Source organism: Pangasianodon hypophthalmus, chromosome 7 (assembly GCF_027358585.1).
Source record: "Pangasianodon hypophthalmus isolate fPanHyp1 chromosome 7, fPanHyp1.pri, whole genome shotgun sequence".
In the NCBI taxonomy this organism is placed as follows: domain Eukaryota; kingdom Metazoa; phylum Chordata; class Actinopteri; order Siluriformes; family Pangasiidae; genus Pangasianodon; species Pangasianodon hypophthalmus.
This window is the reverse complement of record NC_069716.1, coordinates 11402063-11419706: the sequence shown is the minus strand read 5'-3', so window position 1 is coordinate 11419706 and position 17644 is coordinate 11402063. Positions and strand designations below refer to the sequence as shown.

Here is a 17644-nt window from a genome sequence, read left to right as displayed (position 1 = left end):
AATATTCTTTGAGGCCATATGTAAAATAAGTGCAATATTTTAACTGTTCAATATTTTTTATTTATTTATTTTATTTATTATATTTTTATTTTATTTTACTTTCTGCACTGAGAGTACTCACTCAATTTCGTTGTACATCCATTGTTACAATGACAATAAAGAATTACTTACACGTGTTAATTTAAATCCTGTTATAAGTTTAAATGCTATTTTCAGTAAGTGTAGATAACTAGCTAGCGTAGCTGTGTGGCACATGTTAACTGTTAATTTAATATATATATATATATATATATATATATATATATATATATATATATATATATATATATATAGCCAAAAGTTTTGGGACGTCTGCCTTTACATGCACATGAACTTTAATGACATCCCATTCTTAATCCGTACGGTTTAATATGGAGTTGGCCCACCCCTTGCAGCTATAACAGCGTCAACTCTTCTGGTAAGGCTTTCCACAAGGTTAGGAGTGTGTTTATGGGAATTTATGACCATTCTTCTAGAAGCGCTTTTGTGAGGTCAGGCACTGATGTTGGACGAGAAGGCCTGGCTCGCAGTCTCCGCTCTAATTCATCCCAAAGGTGTTCTGGTGTTCTATAGGGTTGAGGTCAGGACTCTGTGCAGGCCAGTCAAGTTCATCCACACCAGACTCTGTCATCCATGTCTTTATGGACCTTGCTTTGTGCACTGGTGCGCAGTCATGTTGGAACAGGAAGGGGCCATCCCCAAACTGTTCCCACAAAGTTGGGAGCATGAAATTGTCCAAAATGTCTTGGTATGCTGAAGCATTAAGAGTTCCTTTCACTGGAACTAAGGGGCCAAGCCCAACCCCTGAAAAACAACCCCAAACCATAATCCCCCCTCCACCAAACTTTACACTTGGCACAATGCAGTCAGGCAAGTACCATTCTCCTGGCAACCACCAAACCCAGACTCGTCCATCGGATTGGCTGACAGAGAAGCGTGATTCGTCACTCCAGAGAACACGACTTTTACGTGGCCTACCACTTCGTGGCTGAGTTTCTGTTGCTTCCACTTTGTTATAATACCACTATCAGTTGACCGTGGAATATTTAGTAGTATTTATTTCATGAATGGACTTATTGCACAGGTGGCAACCTATCACGGTACCACACTTGAATTCACTGAGCTCCTGAGAGCGACCTATTCTTTCATAAATGTTTGTAGAAGCAGTCTGCATGCCTAGGTGCTTGATTTTATACACCTGTGGCCATGGAAGTGATTGGAACACCTGAATTCAATGATTTGGAGGGGTGTCCCAAAACCTTTGGCAATATAATGTATATGTCTGGTCATCTCATCGTTGTGTAAAATCACTACGGTTCAAAATATGGCTGTTAAAAGTAGTTTTATACCAACTGGGGAGTAAATGAACACCACCACCTAGCTTAGGACTAACATTCGCATCATAAATTCCATAGGGATGCTAACGGAATACCATTTTCCTAGCAGCGGTAGTTGGTAAATACAAAAGGTAGCTGAAAGTCCAGGTGTTGCGCAGTTTTAGCAATTTTGCACGCTTTTTATAGGTCACTGTGGCCCCTTGGAAAGTTTAGCTGAGCAGATTTTGCAATTCAAGGCATATCCTTCAAGTTTGTATTTGGAGGGTGTTGCCAAAAAAAAAATCCATGTTTAAGAGAATGGGGTTCCGCTTGTGGTTTTTATGGATAGAACATAAGAAATAGAAGTTTTAGAATAGAAATTTTCTTTCGTTCAGGTTTGTCTGCATCAGTAACTGTCATCGTGTGGATTATTTTGTGATGTTGACGGGTTATCATACATCATACTTATTCCACAGTTTAGTATGTTTAGTCCTTGTGGCAATGTACAAAATGCTGGCTGCATGCGTGCATAGAACTTGCTAACTGCGCGCATGTAATGTTAGCAAATTCTGAATAATTTTACGGATGCAAAAAATAAGAATGTTGTCAAAATAGTATTTTTCACATTTGTATTTTGTTTATTGTTATAGTATAATAATAATCTAATAATATATTATATACAAATGGCAAAAAAGTGGTTGCCAAAGTAGGCAACCAGAGAAGTTGTCAACTGCCTGCATCTGGTTGCCAACTGTTTAATGTTGAGCCCTGAATTCTAAAATTTTTTAAATAAAAAAATTTTTAAACAAAACAAAATGCTGCCAAGAGGCAAATACTGCATAATAATGTGCAGTATTACTCCATACAAATACTGCAAAATAAGTCCAGCATGCAGAATACTGCATGGCTCAAGAGGAAATTACATTCTCATTCAGGTAGCAAGATATCCCGGGATTGAAGAGCCCCAAGCTAGTTAAAAAAAAAAACTCCTCTGAAATGTGCCTGTTACATGTGCAAACCCAGCAAACTTGCCCCTTGTGGGCCCCTGTGGGGCCCTGTGGGGCCACTGCAGGCAGAAAATTGAGCCCGTAGTGGGCAGCCCATCGGCATGAAATACGGGGCACATGTGGGACAGTAGGACAGGCAAAGTGTGGGCTGAGTGTGGGTGGCCCACACTAAGAAGAGTGGACCCACTGTGGGCCCACAACATGCCCACAGACCACTGCGAGCCCGTGTGGGCAGCCACCTGGATATGCTATAGGACATACTATGTGGGCATGCTCTGTGGGTCCTTAACAAATAACAAAATTAGATTGGCCATACTTTGTACCTGCAGTATACCATAACATTACTATTAATGCATATGCAGAATAATTGCACTTGTTGAAAGTAGCAGTAATAAATTAAGACTAACTAAAACAAAGTTTTGAATACTTATATTTACTTACAGCCAGGTTAAAAGAAAAAATGAAGAAAAAAAACAAAACTGAGCATGTAGATTGAATACTGAATGCTTTTTATTAAACACTTTTATAAAATAGAACAAACATTGGAACACAATATGTATGAATCAATCCCCTCAAGGGCACCAGTGGATATCTGCAACAAGGAAAAGGCAGACAGACAGAGAAAATAATCTTTTGGAAAAATGCAACATAAAAACGAGTGCCGATTAATTACAGTTAAATTACAGTTGTGTATTTTATTTCATTTGTTTAAGGTAATTTGTTTATTTAACTTGTGCAAGATCATAAAATCCCTCACTATCCTCCACCAAATGCAACACCAGGCTCTCCTTGACCTGTGCCGTGAAGGGGTGTATTGAGGTGATTGCTCAGGAGCAGCCCGGGGCCATCCACGTCAGCTAAACTTCAAGGGGACATGGGGTGTTGGGAGGGATCCACTCCTCCACCCTTTGCGGGGATTCCCCTTGGGAATTTCTCCTTGGAGCAGTTGCGTGACGAGACCCTAAGGCACGCCTTCGACCATGTGACAGTAATTGATGGTCAGCAAATTCAGCCTAATGTTGCGCTATCCCAACCCATATTTTTTGAGTATTAATCCTTAAAAAAGCTTATATCGAGTGACGCTGGACATTCAAACCAAGGAAGAGATGACCCAGTTGGTGCCAAAAAGCCATAGGGAACTGCTGTTGCATGTGGCTCATCATAATCCCATGGCTGGGCATTTGGAGCAGGATAAAACCCTAAAACCAACTAATGGCTTGTTTCTATTGGCTGGGCATTCGCGGCAATGTACACAGGGGGTGTGCGGTATGTTGCAAATGTCAGCTGTTGAATCTTATGGCCCTTCCAAAAGCCCCATTGCATCCATTACCCTTAGTCAAGGTCCCCTTTGAAAGAATTGGCAGAATTGCGCAAACATCTGTGCAACATCTCAGCATGCAGTGTTGTGGACACACTCTTCCGTGTAATCTCCTGAGTTGGAATGCCGAAAGAGATTCTGACTGACCAGGACACTATGTTTATGTCACGGACACTATGCCAGCTTTATGAATTACTAGAGATTAAATCGATTTGCACCAGATGGTGTTTACCATCTGCAAATGGCCTGGTAGAGAGTTAAATCAGATGCAAAATCATGCACAAAATTGGTGTAAGTGGATTGAGCCCGTGTTATTTGCAGTTTGAGAGGTTCTGCAAGCCTCCACAGGGTTCTCCCCATTTGAATTACTGTATATGCGCGAGCCCCACATCATCTTATATGTCATTAGTGAAAATTGGGAGGAGCGACCTTCTAACAGCAAAAACGAAATTCAGTACGTTCTGGACCCGAGAGCAAAACTCCACACCTTAAGTCACGTAATACAGGAGAATTTGCATCAGGCCCAGGAACAGCATCCCAGCTGTATAACAGGGGAGCTAGGCTACATGAATTCAGACTGGGAGATAAAGTACACATATTACTTCCTACTTCGTGCTCTAAATTACTCGCGATGTAGCAAGGGTCTTTTGTGGTCACACAGTGAGTTGGGGACTATGATGTCAGGTGAATGGATAGAGGCAATCCACTGCAAATATACCACCACAATCTCCTTAAACCATGGAGAAAGGTGGTTCCAGAAAGAGAGCAGCTGGGACCGGTGTCATTAAAACCTCCAGCTGATTCCATCCTGGTCCCTTGTGGAGACCATCCCTCACTTCCCCATAGAGCACAGGTGGCCATATTGCAAGGGGAATTTTCAGATGTGTTTTTGCCTCTACCCGGTCGCACAGACCTCATAGAACACCATATAGAGACTCCTCCAGGTGTGGTTGTACACAGCCGCCCATACCGGTTACCTGAGCACAAAAAAAAGGGTCAGAATGAACACAAGACTAAGCTCGACATGGGAGTTTTCGAGGAGTTCCACAGTGATTGGAGCAGCCCATTGGTCTTGGTGCCCAAGGCCTATGGGCCAGTCTATTTTTGTGTGGACTTTAGAAAAGTCAATGCAGTGTACATTTGACACATACCCGATGTCTTGCATTGATGAACTGCTCGACTGGTTAGTTACTGGACTTAAACAAGGGGTATTGGCAGATTCCCTTGATTTCAATATCTCAAGAAAAATAAACAGCCTTTTCCACTCTGTTTGAGTAAAATTTGTCACTCCTCTGTTTGGTTTGTTTGGAAGCCCAGTGACATTTCAAAGTCTCATGGACAAAAGACTGCCCACACAATGCATATGTCGCTGCTTATTAAGATGACATCATTGTTTACAGTAATGATTGGCCATGGTATTTACTACATCTGAGGGCTGTGCTGAGATCCTTGAGATGAGCGGTACTCAAGGCAAATCCAAAGAAGTGTGAAAATATTGTGTCTGGGCTTCTACTTGGGCCACGGGCAGGTGCATCCCCAAATTGATAAGATAGCAGCGATTGCAGACTGCCTGAGACCCAAGACCAAAAAGAGGGTGTTCCTGGGGGTAGGCAGTTCCTGGGGCTGACTGGCTATTATCGGAGCGCTATACCTAATTTTTTGGATGTCACCACTTGGTGACTCACCTCACTAAAAAGGGAGCGCCATATCCGCCATATCCAGGCTTTCTGCTAGGTAAAAGTGGTTTTGTGTGGGGGCCCGCTATTGCATTCTCTTGATTTTTTTCTCCCTTTTATCCTGCAGACTGATGTATCAGACGGAGTGCTGGGGGCCGTGGTGGAAGAGGAGGAACAATCCGTGCTGTACATCAGCCAGAAACTTTTGGTGAGGGAGAGCAAGTACAGCACAATCAAGAACAAGTGTCTCGCCATCAAGCGGGCAGTCCTCACCCTCTGGTACTACCTACTGGGTACCGGTTATCCTCTGTTCCGATCACGCCCGTTCCAATGGCTCAACTGTATGAATGATGCCGTGTGGATTACTTGTTGGTATCTGGCACTTCAGCCGTTCAAATTCGAGGTGGTCCACAGGCAGGAGGCACAGATGGCTCCTTGTCCTCTTTATTGTGAGTCACCTGTTTCTCGAGTCCTTCCCATCCATACGTCCCAGGGTTCTACAAATAGGTATTGGCCCAATGTGGGCTAGCCTGCAGTGGTCCCGAATGGGATTCGTGTGGGCATGCCAAAATGCAGGATGACCAAAGACAACCCAAAGCAGCCTTTGCCACTCTGTTTGGGTTACACCAATTTGTTTTAAACAATAGCAAAACTCCACACCTTAAGTCACATAAAACAGGAGAGTTTGCATCAGGCCCAGGAACAGCAGTCCCAACTGTATAACAGGGGAGCTATGCTACATGAATTCACAACGGGAGATAAAGTACACATATTACTTCCCACATCGTGCTCTAAATTACTGGCAATGGGGCAAGGGCTTTTTGAGGTCACACAGTGGTCCACAGGCCGGAGGCACAGATGGTCCACAGGCCAGAGGCACAGATGGCTCCCTGGCCTCTTTATTGGGAGTCACCTGTTTCTCGAGTCTTTCCCACCCATACGTCCCAGGGTTCTACAAATAGGTATTGGCCCAATGTGGGCTAGTCTGCAGTGGTCCCGAATGGGATTTCTGTGGGCAGGATGACCAAAGACAACCCAAAGCAGCCTTTTCCACTCCACAAAATGACGTTTTGGGATTTGTATGGATTACCCCTTGCCCCCACTGCTCACATCGTGCCTGTAAAGGTCCTATGTGGCCATTTTGCTGGGTAATATAATAATTGTAATTGGCCAGAATTAATGTTTTTCTTGAGCTAAAGAAACATACAGATGCACATCACCAATTAACTATGTAGTGGTATTCAAATCTAGCCAACCAGCAGATATTTTACCACTGCATTTCACAGTGAACTGATTACATATTAAAGACCAATAGTCCATAGAGATCTTATCATTATTGTAAATGATAGAACTGAGATGTTCATTGAGTGAATGTGAACTTTTCTGGTGTCTACTTCTGAACTGAAACAGATGAGGTGCAGCTATTTCCGCAAGTGCTTGGTGGTTACCCTGTACATATGTACAAAAAACCCAAACAAACAAACAAACAAAACCCATACCAAAACTTCAGAAACTACAGAGGTTATAGCCATATTCCAAAGTACTGCATTATGAGGAGGTTCTGAAGTATGTCATATATGACTTCTTGCCTGGATGTTGACTGGTCACTTATTAAACTTTTTAATGCTGCTAAGGAACCTGAGAAAACTAAATGGACATAAGCTCAGCAGAAAAAACTGCAGTATGGCCTGATGTTATTTTTTTGACTCCTCCTTGAAACTGGGGAATATACTGCTGCTCTTGGGTGTCCAGAGACTTGGTCTTTTGCTGCATCTGTGAATATCTGCAGCTAATAACCATGTTCTAAATATAGTCCTGCTGTTTATTTATTTAAATTACTTTATTTCTTGTCAGCAGCTGCAAAAAAGTGAAAGGCACTGGAAACAGCAACAGAGAGATTCCAAATATCACAACAGAAGAACAGAAATTCATTCTGGGCTGTTCCTGATTTTTTTTTTTTAAACTGTGACCCAGTATGACATTGCCAGCTTTTGTCTCTAAACTCCAGTGGCATTTCTCCCATTTATATTTTTATTGCAAGAACAGCTGAGCTGCTAAATGCTCCACAACATACTGGTTAATGTCTGTGTTTGGATTGTTTCCACCCTTTTACTAGTAATATTGCTGATGCCAAGCCATATGCTATACAGCCATAATCTAGAGTGGACCTAATTAATAAGCAATATATTTGGAAGTCTTTTTTAACTTAGCATGTGCGGTAAGCATATGGTACACAATGAAACCCATGAGAACACAAAGAGAACATGCAAATTTTCACACAGATTTTAACCCGAGCTCAGGATTGAAACCAAGACCCTGGAGCAACAATACCTACTGTGCCAACATGCCACCACATTTCCCACAACAGAACGTGTACAAATGAAATCCTCAGATGAAAGTCTGTTTAATAACAGCCATATGAGATATTTTACACTCAAACATATGAGCATGTGATATGCATGTTTTAATAATGTTTTAATTAAGGAGTGTAATCACTGTTGTGTATATGGAGCTTGGCAACAACTTATCAGTGACGTTATCCCACTGTGATAATAATTACAACAGATCTGCTTATACATAACATTGATTACACTCCTGTTTGAGTCTAAACAAGATTCAACACTTTTAACATTCAACATTCCCATATGGCCATTTTAAAGCAGGCATAATTTAATTCAAGGATTTTATTTGTTTATTTTATTTCTATTCAGCCTAATATTTAGCTATATGACAATTATTTGCCCATTTTCATGCTAACTGTCTATTGCAAAATAGTAAGAGAAATGTTGGTCATCAGATTTGTTTGGCAACTGCTCATAACCATTATGTTGTATACAAAAGACAGGAGATTCATACATGTAGCAGATAGTCTTCAGATTTAAGGCTTTTTTCCCCAGCTCCACTCCAGTATAAAATAGAAAGCAGATCATAATGTGCGCCCAATTTTTTGTGTGTTTTTTACCATTATGAATGGCAAAAGGTTTATATGTGTAGAGTTTTCTGTCTTCACAGTGTTAGTGGAATAAAAAAAAAATCTGAATGTCTTTTTACATTGCATGGTATATTAAACAGTAATTACATTAAATTTAACACAAAGTTGTGGTAATTTTTTTCTTTGACCTGAAGAATTTGACAATTTTTCCCATTAGCTTTTATGGCTTTATTGTTACTTTTTGTTGTTAACAAAACATACTTACTGCCACATAGTAGTGGTATGGTAGGGCAGTACGGGACAGGACAGAAAAATTGAAAAATAAATAAATAAATAAAAGAAAAGTGAAGATACAAGTAATGTATCTATTTATTCTGCTAAGTAATTGAATTTTAAGAACTGCTGCCAATTGTGCAACCATTTTTTTTCCTGCATAAGGAGGGAGCTGGGAGAAACCTCCTGCAGTGAAGCATGGAGGCATATCAGCAGCTGATTGTCAGCTATTGCTTTAAACAGTGGAACAGCTGCTGACCTTAGGAGACACTTTGGTGTCTGGCATAGGGGAATGCCTATAAATTCTCTCGCACATATCTTTTCTTTTTTTAGTTATTGTGAAAAATCACCCTAGACTTGCATTTACTATATTATAATTGACAAGTTATTTAAGCAATCTTAGACCAACAACCTGCAACCTCCAACAGTCACAGAAGTGTAGATCTCATTTATAAGTTGTAGTCAGTGTGTATAAAATCCAAACTATATGTGCTCACTGTATTTCAGGTCAATTTGCTCCTTACATCTGAAAAAACTCATGAGTCATGAACTGAGTCATGAACACCGAGTATTATGAACCTTCTTGTATGACTTTAAATATTTTATATAATATTTTATTTTATATTTTTATCTTTGCTTTTATCTCATATGTATAATGCCTTCAAATTATTTTAATGTAAATAAGTCTTAAATAAATTAAATGAATAAATTGTGAGAACAGACACTCAGAGTTACTGAGCAGACACAGCAGACAGAAGTCTAAACACCCACCACCTCACTGCCTGTCAAAACTCAATCACTTGTCTAATTATAAACTCCTGCAGCAACACTCCTAGAATGGAAGTTTAACCAGATCCATCTGTGCCCTAAAATTAGCTCCTTTTGGTGGCCAGGCCTCATGGACTCTCTGTGTCAAACTGTCACCTTTGTCTGCTTCAACTTCTGTCTGTTAGAACACAAAACTGTTCAGTTAGCTTGCCTTGTGACTCCACAGTGGATGACGGTAAAAGTAACAGTTTGGAAACTATTCAAAAACTTTGGGCTACAATTTACTCTCTTGGAGGTAAGTGGACTAGGTATATGTGTTCTTTTTAAAAGTGGATTGAATGACTCTAATTGAATCTAAATCTAATTTAATAATTTTAAAAAATTACATTTAAATTACAGTGATTATGTTCAATTAATTTTGAGGGGAAAAAATTAACTAAGTGATTTAAAAAAAATTACTGGTGTTTGTAAATATGAAACAAAAAAACTGATCTTTCATTCATACTGGCGCTGCTCTGCAGTATTTCAGCATAACTGGGTTTCTTTTGAATTGCTGCTGTGGGGTTGAATTTCTACTCTGACAGTAGTGCTGGCCACAAGTCAAATCACAGGTTTATATTAAGGCAGTCTTGTAATACATTATAATTTCTATAATGACAGCTAATTCACAGGGATTTGTATGGCTGATGCTATACATAATCTAAGACTAATAATAAATGGATTAAAAATGTGCTGTTATTTAACATGGAAAATCGTTGAAAATTGAAAATTGATATGGTGAATATTTCTGTAAGGACACTTTTAACATACATTTAACTTTAATGGAAGAAGTTTCCAGTGTCATTGCTTTACAACAGTCAGTAAGTTTTCCTCTATGGAAAAGTCTTCAGGATAGAAGACCTTGCACTTTTTGGTTTCTAGGGAACATGATAAACTGCTTTTTTTTTGTTTGTCTTATTCAAGAGAGAAAAAGAGAGTCTAGTTAGAGAACAACAGTTTATAGCTGCTATAACATAAATGATAACAGGATCTTGTTTCGCAGATGGTCCATAACAAAAATGTATCTTTATAGGACAGTAATCAACTTTGGACTGGAAACAGTAACACTGCTTTGCCCAGGCTGCCTCACACCACCCTGTTGTGGATTATATTCCTATAACAGCATGCCCTGCATTGCTTTATTCCTTACTTAACAATCAAATAAAATAATATACATATACCCATCTTCTATTAGAACTACCCCTACAAGCATCTCAAACTCACACTGCCATTGAAATGCTCAACCCATTCTTACAATTCACAGCATGGAATAGAAGTCATGCAAGGTCTCCTCTCATATGTACCCTTATTGAATGTATGAAGCAATGATCTTGTGTGGTAGTAATTTAATTATTTTATAGCTATTCTTTATTTATGTCAGTAGCTGTAATGATATATAGCTATATTTTGACATTAGTGACAGAAATACTTAGGGACCAGTGCCATTTTTAATTGTGTTATGTTTAAAATGCATTGCATTATGTTACAATAATGCAATAAATGCAATAATATTACAATAATTCTTGCAAAGATAGACACGTTTTTGGTTTTTGGGGTGCTACACACACACACACACACACCTGCCATATTACTATAATACTCAACTATGTGAGGGGGTTTCAGATGTCTATTTAAATGGATACTGTTTATATGATAATAACTTGAATAGACATAATAAGCATTTGGTCTTTTAAAATTAACTTTGTAATTGTGTTGCTAAAATGCATTGCTAAGTACTGGACAGAAAATGATGGTTGAAACATTGGCAAACTTTTTTTTCCTCCAAAGCTTTGTGCTGCTAAAAATTATAATGGAGCCTTGACAAGTTTTCCAAAGCATTCCACCAAAATGAGCTTAATGGACATTACCAAGATATTCTCTCTCCTCCAACCCAAAGAGGATGAAGAAGATGGCTGTCAGCAGTTAAATAAGGCCATTGCTGAAGATGATGACAAACTTCTGGCTGATCTGCTCTCTCAAGAAGGCTACAGGAGATGTATCAATAGCAGAAGTGGCTGGGGAATACCAAGTACACCACTAAAAACTGCGGCCGCTCATGGTCATCTCCGCTGCCTGGAGTGCCTTTTAGCCCATGGCGCCAAGGTGGACAGCCTGGATGTGAAAGCCCAGACTCCGCTTTTCACAGCTGTCAGTGCCAAACACCTTGGCTGTGTCTCTGCTTTGCTCAAAGCTGGTGCTGATCCTAATGGAAGCCAATATAACAACTGCTCTCCAGTGCTAACTGCAGCCAGAGAGGGAGATGTGGACATTTTGAAGGAGCTGCTGTATTACGGTGCTGAGACAGATGTCCGAGCCAAAGTTCCAGACTGGGCTTCCAATGCCACAACATGCCGAGGGCCTCTCTACATTGCGGCCATTTACGGACACCTGGAATGCTTCAAGCTGCTGCTGCTACATGGTGCCGATCCAGACTACAACTGCAAGGAGGAGAAACTATTGGCAAAGATCAAACAGTCAAACACAGTGCTGGACACATGTCTCAAATATGGGTGCCAATCTGAATACATTCAGCTCCTTATAGACTTTGGAGCCAACGTCTACATCCCAATGGTGATTATGGACAAAACAAGAGAGCAAGATGAGGCTATCATGCTGCTGCTTAGAGAAAGAGGTAAGCTCAGTTACTCAAGATATTTTACACTGTGTGTGCTTATGCTTTTATTTAATATATTACCAAATCTCTTTCTATTTGCAGCTTTCCCCAAAACACTGATGTCTCAGACTCGGCTTGCAATACGGAAGTACCTTTCTATTGCATCCAAACTGGACTTGATTGATAGGCTGGATATTCCAGAAATGCTGAAAAATTATGTGAAACATATCACATGACCTACGCTTTATGCCCTCTCTCTCTGTGTTAGCTTAAGTACTATAAATGTTAGGTAGGTCATGTACTACCACTGTATATTGTAGCTTTATATTTATGTTGTTATACAGTTCACTGGTAATCAAAGTTAAGATTGTAGAGTATATGTATTACACACACACACTCATATATATATATATATATATATATATATATATATATACTGTATATATATGTGTGTGTGTGTATATTTATGCGCCTGCACCAGCGCAAAAAAAAAAAAAAAAAATATCACACAGATACAGGTCAGGATCTCTGTGACTGTTGGTGCCAGATGAGCTGGTTTGATTATTTCAGAAACTACTGATCTCATGGGACAGCGACAGTAAGCGACAGTTCTGTGGGTGGAAACGCCTTGTTGATAAGAGATATCAGAGAAAAATGGCCAGATTGGTTTGAGCTGCCAGGAAGGATATAGTAACTCATATAATCACTCTTTACACCTCTGGTGTGCAGAAAAGCATCTCAGCATGCACAACACATCAAAGCTTGAGGTAGATGGGCTACAACAGCAGAAGACCACATGCTTTTCATTTTCATAATTCACTTAGAAACATGACTTCACTTAGAAAAATTGAATTGAATCAAAATGGAAAAAATTGAATCAAAATGATGTGTTAGGTCATAAAGTGTACAGTAACTTATCAGTGTACAGTGTTTACATTATCTAGATAACCATCACATTTTATTGTAATGTAATATGTTACACACACACACACACACACACACATACACACACACACACACACACACACAGAATCCAAGACTAGGGTGCAATTGTCACAACTGGGAGGCAAAGGCAGCTGCAAGTGCAGATTATTTATTGTGAAAAGTACATATAAACCAGCCAAGACTGTAGTAGATTTATAAATTGTGTCAGAAATTTCATTAAGGTTAAAATGATCAGGAATGTGGAGGGGCACGGTGGCTTAGTTATTAGCACGTTTGCCTCGCACCTCCAGGGTTAGGAGTTTGATTCCGCCCTGTGTGCATAGAGTTTGCATGTTCTTCCCGCTTCAGGGGTTTCCTCCCCCAGTCCAAAGACATGCGTTGTAGGCTGATTGGCATCTCTAAATTGTCCATAGTAAGTGAATGTGTGTGTAATTGTACCCTGCGATGGGTTGGCACCCATCCTTGTACCTATCCTCCACTGCCTTGTGCCCCGAGTCCCCCCGGGAAAGGCCTGTGCCTGTGACTCTGTCCACTGACTCTAGAATTTCTCTTTGTTTCTACTTTCTGCATATTATGCATTTGTGTTTTGTACAATAAACCCATTTATTACTCTCTCTCTAAATACTCAATAATTCTTCTGCAAGAAAGTGTGGTGCATGACTTGTATGATTTATATGCTTATTATAAATAGTTTCCTAGCTAAAGCTTTAGTACATTGAACACGTTTGAAAGCGACCTCTAACAACCTATGATAAGAGGAAAATACTTGGAAGTTTAAAGAAAACCTCTGACAAGTAAATAGGAAAGGCCTAGGTTTGCACGTCAATAGAAACCTCTGATAGAATAATTGTTTAATAAATAGGCTATATAAAATCTCCTGACATAGGAACATCACTTTATAATGAAAGCCTAGCATGAAGCTGTTTAGATTAAATACAAATGGAACACTGAGATATTACACATCTAGCAATAACTAGAACAAAGTTTATTCTTTGGAGACAGATAATTAAATATATTGGAGTCAGATATTTAAATCATAAAGTTAAAAACACGCATTTAACCTGCCACTGGACCTATTTCTGTCCTTGGTCAGACTAAGATAAAAACACTTTATAATTTAGTCCTACAGACTATGAAAACAAAAACCACATACTTGAAAAGTGGAACATCCAGAATACAAGCGAGCATGTGGCACACATCATAACGGAACACGCACACAAACCAGAACTTAAATAGGGGTGCTTATTAGATGCAACACAAAACAGGTGTGAATGCACAGAGACATCCAAAGTGGGGCAGGGAGGGTGCGAGATGGTTTTAGTTGGGTCGGTAGCCCCCCGCCAGAAAAATTCTTGAGGGGTTGCATGGCATCGAGCCACTCTAACCCAACTTCCCTTCCCCTGTTGCTCTCACAGCAGGAGGTTCCTCTCCAGGAGGCCTTCCTAGACAGCTGCATCCATGATTAAGGTCAAGCTTTCTGTCACAATTGGGAGGCGAAGGCAGATGCAAGTGCAAATTATTTATTGTGAAAAGTACAAATAAACCAGCCAAGATTATGAAAACAAGAACCATAAACTTGAACAATGGAAACAAGGCAAAATCATCCAGACTACAAGGGGCACAGACTATAAAATACACACAAACAACAACAAAAGCTTCACAATGGAACACACAGAAACCAGAACTTAAATAGGGGTGCTTATTAGGTGTAACACAGGTGTGAGTGATCAGTGGGACATTTGACATGGTCATGTGATGTGCTGGGACTGATGGGTTATGTAGTTTAGGGCCAATTTGGGCACTACCATGACAGCAAACAGTATGCTGACCCCATTAAAAAATTAATGCATGCACACAGCTACAATCACTTGTACATACATGTACTCCCACAAAATTACAGATGTCATCTTTTTTATTTGAGAGGGATGAAAATTGCAGTTGAGTTTTTAGGTTTCTCTAGCTTCATCATTTTTAGGTACTTTACCTTCTGGTCTTATAGTTGCTGTATCTACATCATCTTGTCACACCTTTACTCTTTCCATAAAACATATTGACATCTACCTAAAAATACATAGATCAATGATGTTCACTTTAACTGAGATTATGCTAACATGCACTATATGTATAGTTTGGTCCATAAATATTTACACATTGACATTGTTATTTTCGTTGTGTACCACAATATATTGCATTTTGAATTTAATATGTATATTGAATTTAAATAATGAATATGAGCTCAAAATGCAGACTTTCAGCTTAAATTTGAGGACATTTACATCCAAATTGGGTGAATGGTGTAGGAATTACATCACTTTTTATAAGTGGTCCCCCCTTTTAAGGGATCAAATGTAATTGGACAGTTGGCTGTTCTATGACCAGGTGTGTGTTATTCTCTCATTATTTCACTTATAAGTAAGCAGACAAAAGGTCTAGAGTTGAAGTGTGGCATTCGGATTTGGAATCTGTTCCTGCATTTGGAATCTATTGCTGTTAGGTCCAAAGAGCTGTCACAGCCCAAACAAACCTATCAGAGAGATAGAAAAAACAGTAGGTGTGGCCAAATCAAGTATTTGGCACATTCTTAAACTCATGAGCTCAAGAACACTGAAAGGCTCAAAAGACCATGGATTGTGGTGGATGACAGAAGAATTCTTTCCTTGGTGAAGAAAAAAACCCTTCGCGCCACTTGGCCAGATCAGGAACACCCTCCAGGAGGTAGGCATATCTGTGTCAAAGTCAACATTCAAGAGAAGAAAGTCTTGAACAGAGTAAATACAGAGGGTTTACCACAAGATGTAACCATTGGTAAGCCTCAAACACAGGAGGACCAGATTAGAGTTTGCCATAAGCGTCTAAAAAAGCCCATACAATTCTGCAACAACATCCTATGGACAGATGAGATCAACTTGGACCAGAATGATGGGATGAGTCTGGAGAAAGGAAGGAACTGTTCCTGCAGTTTGCTTACCGAGCAAACAGGTCTGTGGATGATGCAGTCAACATGGGACTGCACTACATCCTACAGCATCTAGACAGACCAGGGACTTATGTGAGGATCCTGTTTGTGGATTTCAGCTCGGCTTTCAACACTATCACTCCAAACCTCCTCCTGTCCAAACTGACCCAGCTATCCGTGCCCACCTCCGTCTGTCAGTGGATCAACAGCTTCCTGACAGACAGGCAGCAGCTAGTGAAGCTGGGAAAATTCTCATCCAGCATCTGTACAATCAGCACTGGAGCTCCTCAGCGTTGCGTCCTCTCCCCACTGCTCTTCTCCCTGTACACCACGACTGCACATCCAAAGACCCCTCTGTCAAGCTCCTAAAGTTTGCAGATGACACCACACTTATTGGCCTCATTCAGAACAGTGACGAGTCTGCCTACAGACAGGAGGTAATAGAGCTGGCTGTCTGGTGCAGTCTTAACAACCTGGAGCTCACCACGCTCAAAACAGTGGAGATGATAGTTGACTTCAGGAGGAACCCCCCTGCACACCCCCCACTCACCATCATGGACAGCACTGTAACAATAGTGGAGTCATTCAGGTTCCTGGGCAACACTATCTCTCAGGACCTGAAGTGGGACATTCACATTGAGTCCATTGTTAAAAAGGCCCAGCAGAGGTTGTATTTCCTTCGCCAGCTGAAGAAGTTCAACCTGCCACAGGAGCTGCTGAAACAGTTCTACTCTGCCATCATTGAATCCGTCCTCTGCACCTCAATAACTGTCTGGTTCAGCTCAGCTTCCAAATCCGATCTCAGAAGACTACAGAGGATAGTCCGGACTGCTGAGCGAATCACTGGTACACCCCTTCCCACTCTCCAAGAACTGTACTTGTCCAGAGTGAGCAAAAGGGCTGGCAAAATCACTCTGGACCCCTCACATCCAGCACACTCCATCTTTGAACTGTTGCCGTCTGGTTGACGCTACAGAGCACTGAGCACAAGAACGGCCAGGCACAGGAACAGTTTGTTTCCTCAGGCAATCCATCTCATGAACACTTGACAATAAAACATGGCACACAACACTATCATACATTTATTTACTTAATACACATAGTTATTTACTTTTCAAATTTGCACATAACATACCTGTACATACAAATTTGCACATAATCTGTACATACAAATTGTCTATTTTGTATATTGTGTTTTTGCTATTTGTACAATGTCTATTTGTATATTTGTATATTATTCTTTTTATTTTCTGTGTCTTGTCTTGTCACTGTCATTCTGCTGCACTGTGGAGCTTCTGTCACTAAAACAAATTCCTCGTATGTGTAAACATACCTGGCAATAAAGCTCATTCTGATTCTGATTCTGATTCTGATGATCTGAAGCATACTACCTCATCTTAAGGTGTTGCCATGTATGGCTGTCAAAGGAACTGGTTCCCTTGTATTTATTAATGAAGTGACAAAAGCAGCAAGATTAATACTAAACTGTAATGGGCTGTATTATGTGCTCAGATTCAGCCAAATTCTTCAAAACCCACTGAACAGCACTTCGCAGTGCAGATGGACAATGATCCAAAATGTACTTCAAAAGCAACCCAAGACTTTTTATAAGGCAAAGAATTGGAATGTTCTGCAATGGCCAAGTCAATTACCTGACCAGAATCCAACTGAGTATGCATTTCACTGAAGGTAAAAATGCCCTAAGTCTAAGTAGAAACTGAAGACAGCTGCAGTAAAGGCATGGCACAGCATCACCAGGAG

General features: G+C 40.2%; 1 protein-coding gene across 1 annotated transcript; it reads left to right on the top strand.

The window, feature by feature from the left end:
• Nucleotides 1–9433: 9433 nt before the first annotated feature.
• On the top strand, nucleotides 9434–15921 carry asb12b (ankyrin repeat and SOCS box-containing 12b). The gene is made up of 3 exons (XM_026940396.3): nucleotides 9434–9624; nucleotides 11157–12000; nucleotides 12085–15921. The coding sequence occupies exons 1-3, from the start codon at nucleotides 9460–9462 to the stop codon at nucleotides 12216–12218; spliced, it is 1143 nt and encodes a 380-aa protein (XP_026796197.1). The 5' UTR covers nucleotides 9434–9459; the 3' UTR covers nucleotides 12219–15921.
• Nucleotides 15922–17644: the final 1723 nt, after the last annotated feature.

Bases quoted from the DNA above. Each gene is read 5' to 3' on its own strand.
- asb12b (XM_026940396.3), top strand. From the start codon at position 9,460: ATGGACTCTCTGTGTCAAACTGTCACCTTTGTCTGCTTCAACTTCTGT. The intron at 9,625-11,156 runs GTAAGTGGACTA...TTTCCTCCAAAG, and splicing joins TACAATTTACTCTCTTGGAG to CTTTGTGCTGCTAAAAATTA. The intron at 12,001-12,084 runs GTAAGCTCAGTT...TTCTATTTGCAG, and splicing joins GCTGCTGCTTAGAGAAAGAG to CTTTCCCCAAAACACTGATG.